At 30.8% G+C, this 15,499-nt stretch overlaps 1 protein-coding gene across 1 annotated transcript in view; it reads left to right on the forward strand.

Moving 5' to 3' along the window:
* Positions 1-15,499, forward strand: part of LOC105622165 (serine/threonine-protein kinase SIK3-like) — a 223,143-nt gene that overhangs the window by 18,540 nt on the left and 189,104 nt on the right. The window contains exons 2-3 of the mRNA XM_012203598.1: positions 14,604-14,900; positions 15,028-15,198. Of these exons, the coding sequence (XP_012058988.1) occupies positions 14,604-14,900; positions 15,028-15,198 (468 nt within the window). The remainder of the gene's footprint in view (positions 1-14,603; positions 14,901-15,027; positions 15,199-15,499) is intronic.

Here is a 15,499-nt window from a genome sequence, read left to right on the forward strand (position 1 = left end):
TTTAAAATTTAGTTACAGCCGTTTAATTTGAATCCATATTTATTAAGTCTATCTCTGTTAGTTTATAAGATAAAAAGGGATGATCATTTGTATGATACCCTGTATACCAATTTTCAATTTTTAAATAAACTGTTATAAAATAAATTTATTAATTTATTAATTAGTATCACATTCCAGAGAAAGAGAAATTGGGATAAAATAATAATTAAAAAAATTTTTTTGAAAAAATTATAATTTTACGTTTCTAAGCAGTCATCCATCTCAGGCTGTACCTTGATTAACGTTGTTTGATTTTTGTGTTTCGTACGGGATGATCCGTGAATACTGAATTAATGGACATATAATATTATATATAACAAAAGTAAACATAAATGTTTTTAATATAAAAAAAATGAAGGATGTATAAGAGTCAGTTATAAAATTCTTAACACATGAGAAAATTTTAATTATATCCTTTATTTTCTTTGTATTATTATTTGATTTTAAGAATCTTTTGTTTTTGTTAATATAATGCTGGAATAGATTTTTTTAAAAACCTGAAGTAGATATCCTGGCAACGGTAGGCAATGTTAGGACAATGACCTTCTATTGTTTTTCATGTATTATTCAAAAATTTGTTTTGCTCATTAATATCGTTATTAATATCGTTATGTTAGGTTCATCAGATTATGATACTTATAGTTTCAAGAGTAAAGCCTATGGTATATACAGAAACGTAAGGCAATAGGGTCTCATTCACCAACCCTTATTTAGGCCCAGTTTCACAACTTATGGTTAATTTTGATGATGCTAAGATGTAAGCAGTAAGGAAATTATAACATTGGATTCGCTATTAGCTTTATGATCTCTACTGTGATTGACCAGTTCGCTTACTATTTACATCTTACTGCCTTACGTTTTTGTATGTACATGGGTTTAAGTAAACATCTTGAGTTTTTTGTTTTACATTTTGTTTTTGAGAGTATTATTTAGATTATATTATAAATTCATAGTCTAGCAATTATTTCGATGTTTTCATGTTATATTAATTTTATCAGAGTCTTTTCTTTCAATTTGTTATTTCATATTATTAAAATATATTTTTAATTTGTTAATATTTGTTTGACATTTGATTCGGTTTTTTTAAGATTAACGAAAGAATGCTGATAAAAGAACATTTAATTAATGAAGAGAAAAATATAGTTATCAAAACAAAAAATCAAGGAAATACATATCGAGAAATAGCGAAATTTTTCAGTAAAACACTGACAGCTTTTTTTAATAGCTTTTTTCATTGGGAAAACTAGTGTAACACTGGTGCACACTGCAATTGAATTCAAATCAATTTACATATTTTTAGTGCAATTGAATTCAAATCTATTTATAATACATATTTTCAGTGTTAATAAATAATTTAACTTTTTTAATTACATAAGACGTTTTCCATCACGGATGACATTGTGTCTTATACAAAGTGTTCCAACTATGACAAAGTGTTATTTTTTCGACACTATAAAAAGCTGAATATGAGCGCGTAAAATGTGTTAATGTTATCAACTATTAAAAAAATTATTATTTTTGGTAACTTATTTTGCAATAAAACGCTAAAAATTATCAATTTTGAAAAAAATTATAACTTAAGTCTAAATGAAAATCATAAATCTTATTGATATGTTAAATATAATCATAAAAATAAAAATAGAAGGCTACAATGCATTCTGATGTTGAAACTGTGTTCCAACAAGTACACAGTGGAATACAATGTAATGTTCCGTGTTCTAGCTGGAAAACAATCATATTCGTGATTGTCATGATAATCTCAATGTTAAAAGGATTAAATTATTTATTATTCAAAATATATTCGTCAACAAAATTATCGCATAGGTAAATTTATCAAAATTTCGCATAAATTCAAATAAGTGTAACTCCGCGAAAAATGATCACTTAAAAGTTTTTTTTCAAGGATAAAGTCTGTACTTTACGAAGCTTTTAATGGATTTTGAATCTATCCTTAGATAGAATCTGTCCTTATTATGTTCTACCTGGCATCTTTTCAAAAATAAACGAGATATTTCAGATGGTCGATTTAAATGGAGCATTCTGCATATATACAGTGTGATCCAAACCAATAGGAATAGCCAGCACGTACGTATTCTTGATGAAAAACTAAGTCGAAAATGTTAATGGCAAAATGTTAAAGTGTCAATAATGAGCCCAATATGGTGGATCATATATTCGAAAATTTTGATTATTTTTGACTTGCATGAACTTTTTTATTTGACGAAATTGAATTCCATAAAAATTTTGTAATTAAGGTCTTTTGAGGTTGCTGATTATAAATTTGAAGTTCATAATCAGCGATCTCAAAAACTCTAATTCCAAAGTTTTTTTAAGAAATTTGTCACATAAAAAAGTTCATGCATAGATAGCGAAAAAGATCGAAATTTTTAAATATTCAGTTCGTCATATTGAGTCGATCATTTTGAATTTTGGAATTCTGACTTTAAATTCCTGATCAGCATCACAAAAAATTCAGGAAAAGTGACTTATTTTAGATTTTTAAGTTTATGTTAATAGCATTCTTGGTACACAAGCATTTTTCTTGCCTGACACTCAAAGACTTATTTTTGAAATATACATTTTAAGTAATAAACAAATATTTATAAATTAAATTAATATTAATTAAATTATTTCAACAAATAATATTAAAAATATCAGTCAACGAACATTTCCAAAACTTCTTTTCAAATAATTTCGTTACAAGCAATATTAGAAAAAAATTTACATTTGAAATTCGTATTTGATATAATATTATTTATTTGGATAATTTAATTAATACTTAATTTATTAAAATTTATTTATTACTTAAAATGTGTATTTTAAAAACACACTTTTTTAATGATATTTTATCGAATTTGCAATTGAAATTACTTTTCGTCAATTAAATTGGCTCAATTTAATAATGCAGCAATAGTTGTTAATAGAGTTTTCGCGGAATCTTCTTAATACTCAGTATCGTGATGTTTAGCAGTATCCGTCAAAAGGCGCGACCGGCCGCTTGATTGAGCCGCGTCTGACGAATTTTACACACTGGTTGAACAGTTTCAAAGGTTCACCATTCAAAAACCGACACCTTAACATTTTGCTATTAACATTTCGACTTAGTTTTTCATGAGGAATGATGTGCCGGCTCCTTCAGTTGATCACTCTATATATAGGGTATTCAAAAAGTCCCAGATCTCTTAAATATCTTGAAAAGTAAGCATTTCTCAGAAAAATATTTTATAAAAAGTTGTATAGTTTAAAATGATTTATTTACTGATCTTATCAGTTTGATTTTGGGTGGCGTTACTAAAGTCAGATCAAGTTCAAATCGATTTTTGAAACGAAACATATTTTTAAATATTATATTTCATATTTTTGATTTTAGAATCTAATTATAATATTAAGCTGGTGTCAGGAGCTTTTCAACATTATAATAAAGCCAATTTTTTTTCAATATATTTAATTTTACAGTTACTGCAATCTTAAATCATTAACGTGTTGTACATAACTTATAAAAAAATATTTCTTTTTTGATCCAGAAAAGTGTGTATCCCCGTTTTTGGCACGTTAATTAAATCCATAGCCCAAATTCCATTATGTTAGGTTTCCGAAATATTCCTACCTAAATGTGCTAAAAAGATCTATTTCGGATTACATTTTTGGATTAAAATTTCTCATAAACCTGATGCGATGGGGAAATATGGGCTGCAAATTCGAATTCACCATGAAAAAATTTATGAAAATCACCTACAATTATAAATGGCTTAACATAGTAAAATGAAAAAAAAAATCACCCGTTTATCCCGAATTAGCTAAAATCAGTGAATATACCTACAATATATCCTTTTTTTTTTATTTTACTGTGTTGACCTATTTATAACTATAGGTGATTTTCGTAGATTTTTTTCATGCTGAATTCAAATCTGCTACCCATATTTCTCCATCACATCAGATTTATGAGAAATTTTAATAAAAAAAATTCCTGAAATAGGCCTTTTTGGCATCTTTAGATTGGAATATTTCGAAAACCTAATGTGATAGAGCAATTTGGACTACGGATTTGGTTACACGCCAAACCTTCGAAATTACATTACTGCCGTTTTTGGGTCAAAATTCATATCGGTCTGTGTAATCTTTTCAGTTATAGAAAATTTAAATTTTATTTACCAGAGTAGACATTAAAGATAAAATTTAAGAACGTTTCTAACAGTGTACAATTAAACTTGTTAAACGGCATGAAACATGTAAAAAAGAATCTCAAATATATCATTTTTTAAATATTTATATGTATAAATAAAGTAATATATATATAAAGTAAGGTATACAACTTTGCTTCCGCCGTTTTTTCCCGAAATTCGAGGCTTTATAAAAAACTGGTTATATATTTATGATTCAAAGTATTGTCCATCGCTGGCCACTACTTTCTTCCATCTTTCGGGTAGCGTACGAATCCCGCGTCGAAAAAACTGGTCATCTTTTTGCTATCCACGAATCGATCCAATTTTTTACTTCTTCATAAGACTGGAAGTGCTGGTCAGCCAGGCCGTGTGCCATTGATCGAAACAAGTGATAGTCAGAGGGAGCAATGTCTGGAGAATACGGCGGGTGGGGTAGGACTTCCCATTTCAACGTTTCCAAGTATGTCTTGACCACTTTCGCAACATGGGGTCGAGCATTGTCATGCAAAATCACTTTATCGTGTCTCTCGTTGTATTGCGGCCGTTTGTCTTTCAATGCTCAGCTCAAACGCATCAATTGCGTTCGATACCGATCGCCTGTGATTGTTTCAATCGTAATGCGTTCATAATATACTGTGCCGAACTGATCCCACCAAATACAGAGCATGACTTTGGACGTCAAAATCACCGTTCTTGAAGCGTTGAAACCACTCACGACACGTTCTTTCACTAATAGCGGCCTCACCATAAGTATTTGAGAGCATTCGATGAGCCTCAGCCGCAGATTTCTTCATATTGAAGTAAAAAATTAAAACCTCCCGCAAATGACGAGAATTTGACTCGTAAACTGACATTTTCAATCGAGAATAACTTTATGATGCAGACACAAATCGACTAATGTTTCTATGGGGTTATGTTGACAGATGCCCAAGTTTATGACGTCTATGATCTATTTATTTCGACCACCACTTACCGCTAAAGCCATCTATAGGAAAACGGCGGAAGCAAAGTGTACATCTAATATCTGAATTTACAATGCGGCTGTCTACGCGAGTTTACATTGTAACTCTAAGTGTACACGCTTGAACAAAAAATAATATTTTGGCAAAATGTAGCATAAAACGACACAATAGCTTTGACAAAGTATGTTTCGAAGTGTAAGTAAAAACATCGTGTAATAAAGCAAGTGGAAAGGTATCGAGACTATCAGCATACGCTATTAAATACATTACATTCCTTAACATACCTAATTGTATTAAAACGTATTTAATATTATCATATTTAATCGTGCTAAATAACGTGATTAATAACGATAACAAATGTGTAAAGAAATCTTTAGCTGAAATAACATTTTTGGATAGTGTAGGCGCGATGCGGCAAAATACATAAGATGCCAAGTGGCGAAGGGTTAGCTTTACCCTCGCAACGCGCCGCCGCTGTTTAGTGAGACCGTTAGGCTATAAATTCGCGCGGCGCGGCGCGGCGTCATCGCACATTGGCTTAGATATTTTATTTTTTAATTCGAAACTACAATGAATATCTCAAAATGGTATGCCTTTTGTTCCCCTTGACCCTTTCTATGCTCGTAATGCGGCACCTATCCCATTTCTGAGACACTTTGTATATGTGGTCATATCAAAGTCGACTTAAATTTTTTAAGTGGGAACGCATATCTTTTATTGCATATTTTTGTAGCTGTCGTCGACGTTTTCGATACACTGGAGGTTGCACGATCGGATTTACATCCCTTTGTAGTACTCGATTAAAGTCTGCGACCGTGCGATCTCCTAGTAGATTTTACATTTTAGGCAATGCTAATGCCAGTAAGATTGCAGCAGAAAGCCTGACTTATAATCTTAAGACAGTCTTATGTCTTAAGTAAGTCCGGATCTACAATAGGTTTTAAGTCTTAAGTCGTAAGAAATTAACCAACTACAATCGAATGCGAGGAGAATAATTAATTGTGATTCGTCTATTCCTTATGGCTTAAAACTTAAAAATCTATTGTAGATCCGGGGTAACGCACAAGAACTGCCTTATAACTTATGTTTAATGGATCTCCTACAATAATCATAAATCCATTAATCATAAATCAGAAGTCAAAAGTTAAAAATTGACGACTATGATTGGTCAATTCTTCTGACTAATGGCTTATTGTAGAAGGCCTGTTAAAGGCATTTCGTATTTATACACCTTTAAGACCACAAATTATAAGATAGTTCTTGTGCGTTATTAAAGACATAAGACTTAAGTTATAAGACACTGCCTTAAAATTATAAGTCAGCTTTTTGTTAAGGCCCGTACTGAAATATTGAAGTCTCATAAATCAGAAAGACTCAATTAAAAAGGGTTTGTAACCAGTGTTTTTAAAACACTTTGAGGAGAACTACAAGAATATGTAATAAAAGTTATGGGTTTCCATTTAAAAAATTCAAATCGATCTTGATATGACCTTCACAACGCCACTCAAGGTCAATCGCATGCTCATATAATGCATTGCTTAATCCCCATCACCCTTTTGTCTGAAACATTTTTCAAAATAATCACTTGCCATGTTTTTAAATGGGAAATACTGATGGTTTAAAACACTCGATACGTACGTGCGATACGTGCGTGCGTGCGGATGGGCGGACCGGCCTGCCCGCCTGCCCGCCCTTGAATTTAGATGCCAAGTTTCTTGGCAATTGTACAGGTTAAAAAAGAAATTTCGTTTTCGGCGATTTTTCCGTATTGACTTTTTCCAGTTGTTAAGTTTCAGATCTACTTTGAATGGCGTAGATTAGCTGTTTCATTAATATGCTTCGCAAACAGTACGACAGATCTCAAACTCACATCCTTCGATTTCCAATGCGAGCATATAATCTTCTGTGCCACATGTACTGCTTGCGAAACATATTAATGGAATGATTTAATAAATGAAGATCGATATCGAATAGATCGTTTTTATTATCATTTCTTGGCTTAGATAACAAATGTCAATATAGTGTAGTATCAGTATAATTTAATTTTTTGATCCCCTTTTGTTAAATTTATAATTGCATTAATATTAATTATGAATAAATTAATTATAAAAATCGACAAATAAGTGGCTTTTTTATCATTATTTCCTGGCTTAATAAATATGAGCGTAAAATTTTGTTTCTATCCGATTTTCTTTTGTTAAATTTTAGATTACAAATGGATATCGAAGTCGAATAGATCTCTTTGTCATTATCATTTCCTAGCTTAGTTAACAAGTATAGTGTATAATTTTGTTTCCGTTCGGTCTCCTTTTGTTATGTATTAAGTTATAAATAAATAGAGATCGATGATAAATAAATCGCTTTTTCATTGTAAAGATGAACATGGTTGATGCTATGCATGCCTTTCAATATAAGTTTATAAGTTATAAATTAAATGAAAAATATTTCGAAACGTTTATGATTTTAAGCGAACTCAAGCGAATCTATTTACATATTACATCATTATAATCTCATTTGTGCTGGAAGGCACGCACGCACGCACGCGCGTCTACGTTCATATTTACGCACGTAATATGCATACAACAGGTATTTTTATTGCTGTGTGTATCAGTTCAGAAAGTGCAGCAATAAAAAACATCTATCATGAGGCTTGTCAACACCTCTCGCAAGTCCATTGGTGCTAGATTCAATCTTGCGCTACTGCTTGGTGGGAATGAATAGATGCCATTAGCTGTAGTTACAGTTGAGTACATGGGCTCATAACTATAGATATCGGCAACTATCTCTACTTTTCCTATACGTGCCAAGTGGCACGCTGATAAATTGATGAGTAGATACTGTCTAAATATTTAATACTGTCGCATATATCGACTTGATACACCGTTCGAATTAGTCTATCAAATAGGGCAAGCACTCTACTATCGTCCCTAGTCATCCCGCTGAAACCGTCTTACGATTATGCACAAGAATTAGTAAAACGATTCCAAGCAAAAGAAATAAAATTTAAAGTAGGATAAAATATTCTTATTCAACGAAACACTATATCGTGGATGGTCGAAAAAATTAGACGCGCTTTGAACCGAATATGATTTTGAGCAAAATTTTGATATTGTCTACACATCTAAAATAAGGTGGAAAAAGCTTCTAACGCATATACTAAATCATATGAAACTATTGTTGAACTATACTATTATGACTAAAAAGTCATAAATAAAAACTCATCAGTAAAAGTAGAATTCGCATTCCATGGAGGTAGGAAGAAAAAAAAGAGTTCTTGTAATTAATTATCAGCATTTGCAATAGTTACAAATAGTTAATTAAAGAAAAAGGATCAGTATACATACGCATAAACACACACACACAAATGAAAAACAATAGTTACTTAAAGTCCTCGGAATGAGACCGTCCTACAGGTAGAAGATCATTATCACGGCTCGGCCATGACAACACCTGATCGCGAATACGTCAATAATGAATTTTGTAGCGAAGTCTTCCTCTATTGTCTTTATAAAATTTTCCAAAAAATATCGCTTGTATCTATTCCGGCTACGCCGCAACACCTCTAAACGAGGAAACAGCGCAATCTTCAAATGAAAGTTCAGCTACAATAAGAACATTTGCGAACTTGTATTCACTCGTTCTGCTTCGAAACTAAAAAAATTCTATGAGGCGGAAATGAAATCTTAAAACATTTTCGTATGTCAAATTAACCACACAGCGAGAAAAACGCAATTGTCGAGAGTGCATGTAACGAATCCAACGAACCCCTATGGGAAAAGGTAACAGTCGTGAAAGATTATGACACAGCGAGCACTTCTAGCGAAATATAATATGATAGCGTCTAAAAATAAAATTAGCTGTAAGAGTCTTATTGTTTAAAATTAGCTCGTATACAGGCGAACAAACGAGTAGAACAAAGAAATAAAATGAGAAAACAATTTAAAATAACAAAGAATTAATTAATGCTATTGCGTTGCAAAATTACGGTAGGAATGCAAAGACTATTAGAGGATTCAAGCATATAAACACTGTACAAAATACAACGCTTTGTCCATCATTCAGAGATATACTTTGAAAAATAGAAAACTTGTATTAAGTGGAATCAACTTGGAAATTAATAATTAAAGTAAACATCATCTCATTGATAGACAAGAATAATACAATTGCAAGGGTATGTGCACAAAAACAAAACGTCTATAGCAAATGAAAAAATTGAGAGAACAATAGCAAACATACGGCATATGAATATACAAAAACATTTGATGTAATTAGTGCGATACTATTCGACTTATGCTTATTTCACACTGGACGTGATGAATGATAAGTGATATCCAATGAAAGCTTTGCTTTTTAGCACGTGATGTAAAGTAGAGCTTGTATTGGATATCGTCTCATCATTTATCATGTCCAGAGTGCAGTAAATATTGATATGCGATGTGGATGATATCCTATGTAGTTGCGATAAAAGAGGAAATATTAAATTCTGTATTAACACCTATCGATACTATAATAGAAAGTCTTAAAGAAGTAAGTTAATAATTGCCAGAAAGGCTCTACTTTTTGTGTAAAATAAAAGCTTTTGTGTAAAATAAACGCGCGAGCTGAAAATGGAAAAAATAGTTATTATCAATGCCTATTGTAATACAGAAAATATATTGATTGTTTTAAAATTTCTTTTAATTTTTTCATTTCCAAAATATAAATTATTAAATATAATCCCATTACCTGTTCTAGATCATGAAAATATATTTATGTCAATAGAAGTAAATAACTCATTAATAGTAAAAATAAAATTGTAAAAATAAAAAGACATATCTGTGCAATATTTTTGCGGACTGAATTACAAAAATGATAATTAACACAGAATACTTGTGTTTTCATAGTTTGCTAATACATTGCATAAATAACGACTCTATCTGTGAAATTGAAATGTATTTAGAAATAAATATAAAGATTGTAACATAAAATATACGTCAAATTGCATTATATGAATAGTCTTAAGTAATTCATACGCTTGATTATATTCAATATCAATGAAACAAATAAATTGATTTAATTTTTTAAATTGATTTAATGTAAAGACCACGAAGAAATAAAGAAAACGACTGAAACAGGCAAAAACTAGAAAACAATTGCAAACTGGTAACATCAGACTTATTAATAAAGGTCCCGATATTCACTGTCAGTGTTGAAAATCTATAGCGCACGTAACGTGTACTGTATATATTCCGTTCAACGAGAGAATTACTTCGGATCGGACGAAAACTTGTTCGTTTTGCGAAGGTCTTCATAACGTTGTATAGTGTTACATCGCCTCCTGCATAAATCGAGGTCATTCTTTCGTTGAACAGAGTATAGTTTCAGCACTGGCAGTGAACACACTCAAAATCTAAAAATCTAAAAAAAACATTACATGTGAACATAGATACATATTTGTCAAAATACAATATTTTATTATTATAGATTTCATAAAGTAAAACGAACACAGAGGAACAAATAAAAATAAAAGGATTATCTGAAATCCCTAAAAAAATTTAGAAGTCAAATTAAATAAAACAAATGAAAATAAAATCCTATTCTTTCAATTAAAACATTTCATTATTCCACGGCAACAAGCGGATTTACTACTTATTTATAATAATTTATAATAATAGTAATAATAATCGTAATAATAATATCCACATTAAAAAAGAAATAGCAAATCTAATAAACTGTATCGCTAGATTTAAATGCAGACAATGAATTTCATTTACCTAGATCTATTTTCTAGATCTATTACCTAGAAATATTATATATGTTTCTAAGATATATATAAAGATATATATAAGATATACCATGATATATAATAAAATTTGAAAAAAAATTCCGTTCCACCGTTTCTTTCTCAATGGGGAAAGTATGTTGTAGCCCGAATACTAGATTAAGCATTTTGGCACAGCAACAATCGAATTTGCGGAAATGCAAAATTGCGTTTAAGCCTTGCATTTTAGCAATGAGCCACGGAAATATAAGATTTTAACAATTCACGTATAAAGTCCGTTATCGGGAATGATCAATATATGATCATTAGTTATATCGATTGTCAAAATGCGCAATAACACAACATTGTGATTCTTTATATTTGGCTATCTAATCTCGGGCAGCGGAATTTTGTACAATGAATTTAATTAACACGTTATGTGCTATGCAATTGTCTGGTATCATACAAATCAATCAATCATAACTAAATTATCAATCAATCATAACTATCAAATCAATTATAACTAAATTATCACATTGGGAAATAAAATTTGCAAAAAGGAGAAATAATTTTATAATAGTGTTGAAAAAAAATACCACAAATGAATGTCTTTCAAAAGTCCTCCGTAGTCTACCAATCTGCGCTTCTCATGGGTCTTAGCCCTTTATTCGAATTGAATCCAGAAAATTTCCTTTGTTGGACCGAAAGATACGAAATATTTGTAGGAAAATGGGATAAAAAAATGTTCTGATTATGTTGTATGTTTATTGAAATTCCACATTTTGCAGTCATTATGTTGTAAAAGCACGATTACCAAATAATAAAAATGAAAGTAAATATTTATCTTTACACAGTCAGCTCAAAATGACTCAAATGACTTTGACATTGACTATCAAAAAGTTATCAACCTTTTCTGTTACTTGCTGTTCATTGAAAAGTTATTAACAAAGCAATAATATATAATTTTTGGACATAAGATATTTTATTATATATTCTACGTGTACTCTGCTATATGTATAATTTACATAATGCTTTTCTTTTATGCTGATAAAATGAGATAAAGTAGCCATTTCACTTTAAGCCCAAGTTCACTTCACACTTAGACTAGAGTTGTTCGACGCGAAGCAAGATCCCTATCTCCTCCTTGTCCAGGGATATCTGATTTTCCGTGCGAAGTGAGATCCATCCCACCTTCCTCCCCTGTCTAGAGATATTCAATTTTCCACGGGAAGTGAGGTTTACCTCATCTCTCCCCCTGCCTACCTAGGACAAAATTTATTTTAGGACCCCTGATAGTACCAATGTTCGAGCGAGTTCAGTTCGATGAATGATCAAACTTGTACAAATGAAAAGAGAGAGAATTAAACTGGCGTTCTGAATAAACGTCTAGACGACAACTTTTTCTCAGAAGCATTTGGTTTTACCGGGTGATTTGTCCAAATTACGAGTCGATCAAAATGGATTGAGAAGAATGTCTCGACGACAACTTTTCGCCACATTCAAGACTGAGGCGAATTTTATATGCGCAGAAAAGCCTATCATCTACACAGTCTATAAAAGCTATATGATAGATTTGTCATAAGTGATTTGAGGTTATTTTATTTATTATTATAAAATATAAGAAAATGTCAGGACAGTGCCACTATTTAAGAGGAAAAAAAAACTTTGAACTTTTTAAGTGATTATATACATTTTTTATTTACATTATTCTTTCTATATAATAATATATTAGTGTAAAAAAGGAAGCGGTAATACATATATGAATTTTATTAATGAGAGTTACTCAAACAACATAACAATTATATTAATTTATTTTATGTTATTAATTTTAATAATCTGAACAATTAAATGATGTTATTACTCAAAGACACCCTTGCTCAGATGAAAAATTTTTATTTGGAACTCCTGGAGTAAGCACGAATCGGCATGCTGATCCCGTAGCGCTCACGCTGGCGCTATCCCGGTTCCAGCATAGAGTGATGTGTGTTTTTATTCGTATACAAATAAAATACGTGCGATATATATTGTCATCTATGGAGCATGCACCAGTGGAGCATACGTGCCTCATTAAATGATTAGAAGAACTCGCGAAAAGCCGAAGCATCACTGCCAAGTTAGAACCGTAGAAGCTTCACATTGGAATCAATGCAATCGCTTGTAGCGAGTTGGTATGATTTCATCGCTGAGGAGTCAGCCAAATTTTTTCTCATGTAGGGGCGTTTGATTTTCCGTGCTATGTAAGGTTCCTCCCTCACTCCTCCCTGTCTGAAAGAATTCAGAAATTTGTATCTTAAAAAATTATGTACTATTATTTATTAAAATTGTTTTGTTAATAACTTATCAATGAACAACGAGCGATAGAAAAAGTTGATGATCTTAACATCCTTGAGAGTGAAGATTAATGTCAGAATTATTTGAAAGTCATTGGTGCTGGCTATGTAGAGGTAAATATTTATCAAAATGAGATCTAAAAATCTTAATTGTTGTAAATTATATTATTTGTTTTTCTTATAATAATATGACCGGAGACTATTAAAACTAATTTGTTAAATAAATACGCATAAGATTATATAAATATTTATTTATTTATTTATTTACATTATTTTCTTTCCTAATTTACTGTATTATTAACACCTTTGGGTCATTCGTGTTCTGCGCATTTCTTTTATTTGAAATGCTAAGAGCATCTTAGAAATCAAATATCGATCATTTTTCTAAAAAAATTTCTAAAAAATTTCTAAAAAAAGTTTGGCATCTAGAGAACAAGTTTTGTACATTGTCGACCTCAATTCATACGTATCGTTTAACTGATATAACTCCGAGTTTACTTCTAGATCAAATGACCCAACGTGTATGCAGAGTGTACATTTTTTGTAATTAAACAATTTTTATTTTTTCTTTATTTTCAACTAATTCTTCGTTGTATTGCGGGAATATTTAAAAAAATAATTTAACCTTAGAACAACATATTAACTCTTAAAAACATGATAGTTTTTGGCATCCTGTGTTAAATCATGTGTTAAATGTTATCAGTAATATTATATATTATGTTGTCTGTAATATTATAAAGAACATTTTCCTAATAAATTATAAGTTTGTTTTAAAAACTATAGCAATAATAAATTGTTTAAAATGTGTGTAAATGCAAAATCTTCAATTTATAGCCATTTATGTATATTAAAAAGACATCATTTTCGAGTTACTCAATAACAAAAAATAAAATTTTTTGGTTAGCCACTTGAATCTTTCTTTTTGTAGTTTGGAATGTAAATTTTAAGATATAGCTATATTTTTCCTTTAAATATTTTATTTCAGAGTTTTACATTTTTCTATGGAACAGAACATTTTTCTTATTCTGTTAACTGTATTTAGTTATAACAATTTATTATGAATATACAACTGTACAATTACTTTCTAAAGATACTTTCCAAATATACATAAAAATTGTTTAACAACTGTTGTTGTTAACAATTGTTTACTTGTAAAACAATTGTTTACTTGTAAAAGTGATGAAAATTAATCGAGAATACTAATGAATGAACTGTGTAATAAGAGTGCCCAAAACTAAGATGTGTATTAAAAGTTAATAAGTTGTAGTTTTTTGTTCAAAACCTTTACTTTTTTTAACTGGAATCTTTTGCATACATTTATCCTTATTAAATATTAAATTATATTGATATTGTGTTTATATTGTTATAGGTTGCTATAAAGATAATAGATAAAACTAAACTAAATGAGGAAAATTTAGCAAAAATTTTTCGTGAAGTACATATAATGAAAAGATTACGACATCCACATATTATAAGACTGTACCAAGTAATGGAAACAGAGAAAATGATATATTTAGTGACAGAATATGCTCCTGGTGGTGAAATATTTGATCATCTTGTTCGAAATGGTAGAATGGCAGAATCAGAGGCACGAAGAGTTTTCCGTCAGATTGTACTTGCCGTTCATTATCTGCATCAACAAAGAGTAGTTCATCGAGATCTTAAGGTCTATTTGTTATGTTATATTAAAATTGGATGTTTTACGATTTTAATTATTAATAAAATTTATTACAAATTTTATTATAAATTTGTATATTGTATGAATATAATTAGCATCTCCCACTTATTTTTAGGCTGAAAATTTGTTACTTGATGCAGACAATAATATAAAAATTGCTGATTTTGGCTTTAGTAATGAATATACACCTGGTGTTCCACTTAGTACATGGTGTGGTTCACCACCATACGCTGCACCTGAAATTTTTGAAGGAAAACATTATGATGGTCCAAGAGCTGATGTCTGGGTATGTTATCATTTTTATATACATATTTTTTATTCTAAAATTGCTGTGTATAGTTATTTAAATATAATTTTATATTTTTGTTACAAATAAATCTTCTTAATAATATGCGCATGTGCGGGCGCACGCACACGCGCACACACACACACACACACACGCGCACACACGCACGCGCACACACACGCACGCGCACACACACGCACGCGCACACACACGCACGCGCACACACACGCACGCGCACACACACGCACGCGCACACACACGCACGCACGCGCACACACACGCACGCGCACACACACGCACG

The sequence above is a fragment of the Atta cephalotes genome, assembly GCF_000143395.1.
Source record: "Atta cephalotes unplaced genomic scaffold scaffold00002, whole genome shotgun sequence".
Taxonomy (NCBI): domain Eukaryota; kingdom Metazoa; phylum Arthropoda; class Insecta; order Hymenoptera; family Formicidae; genus Atta; species Atta cephalotes.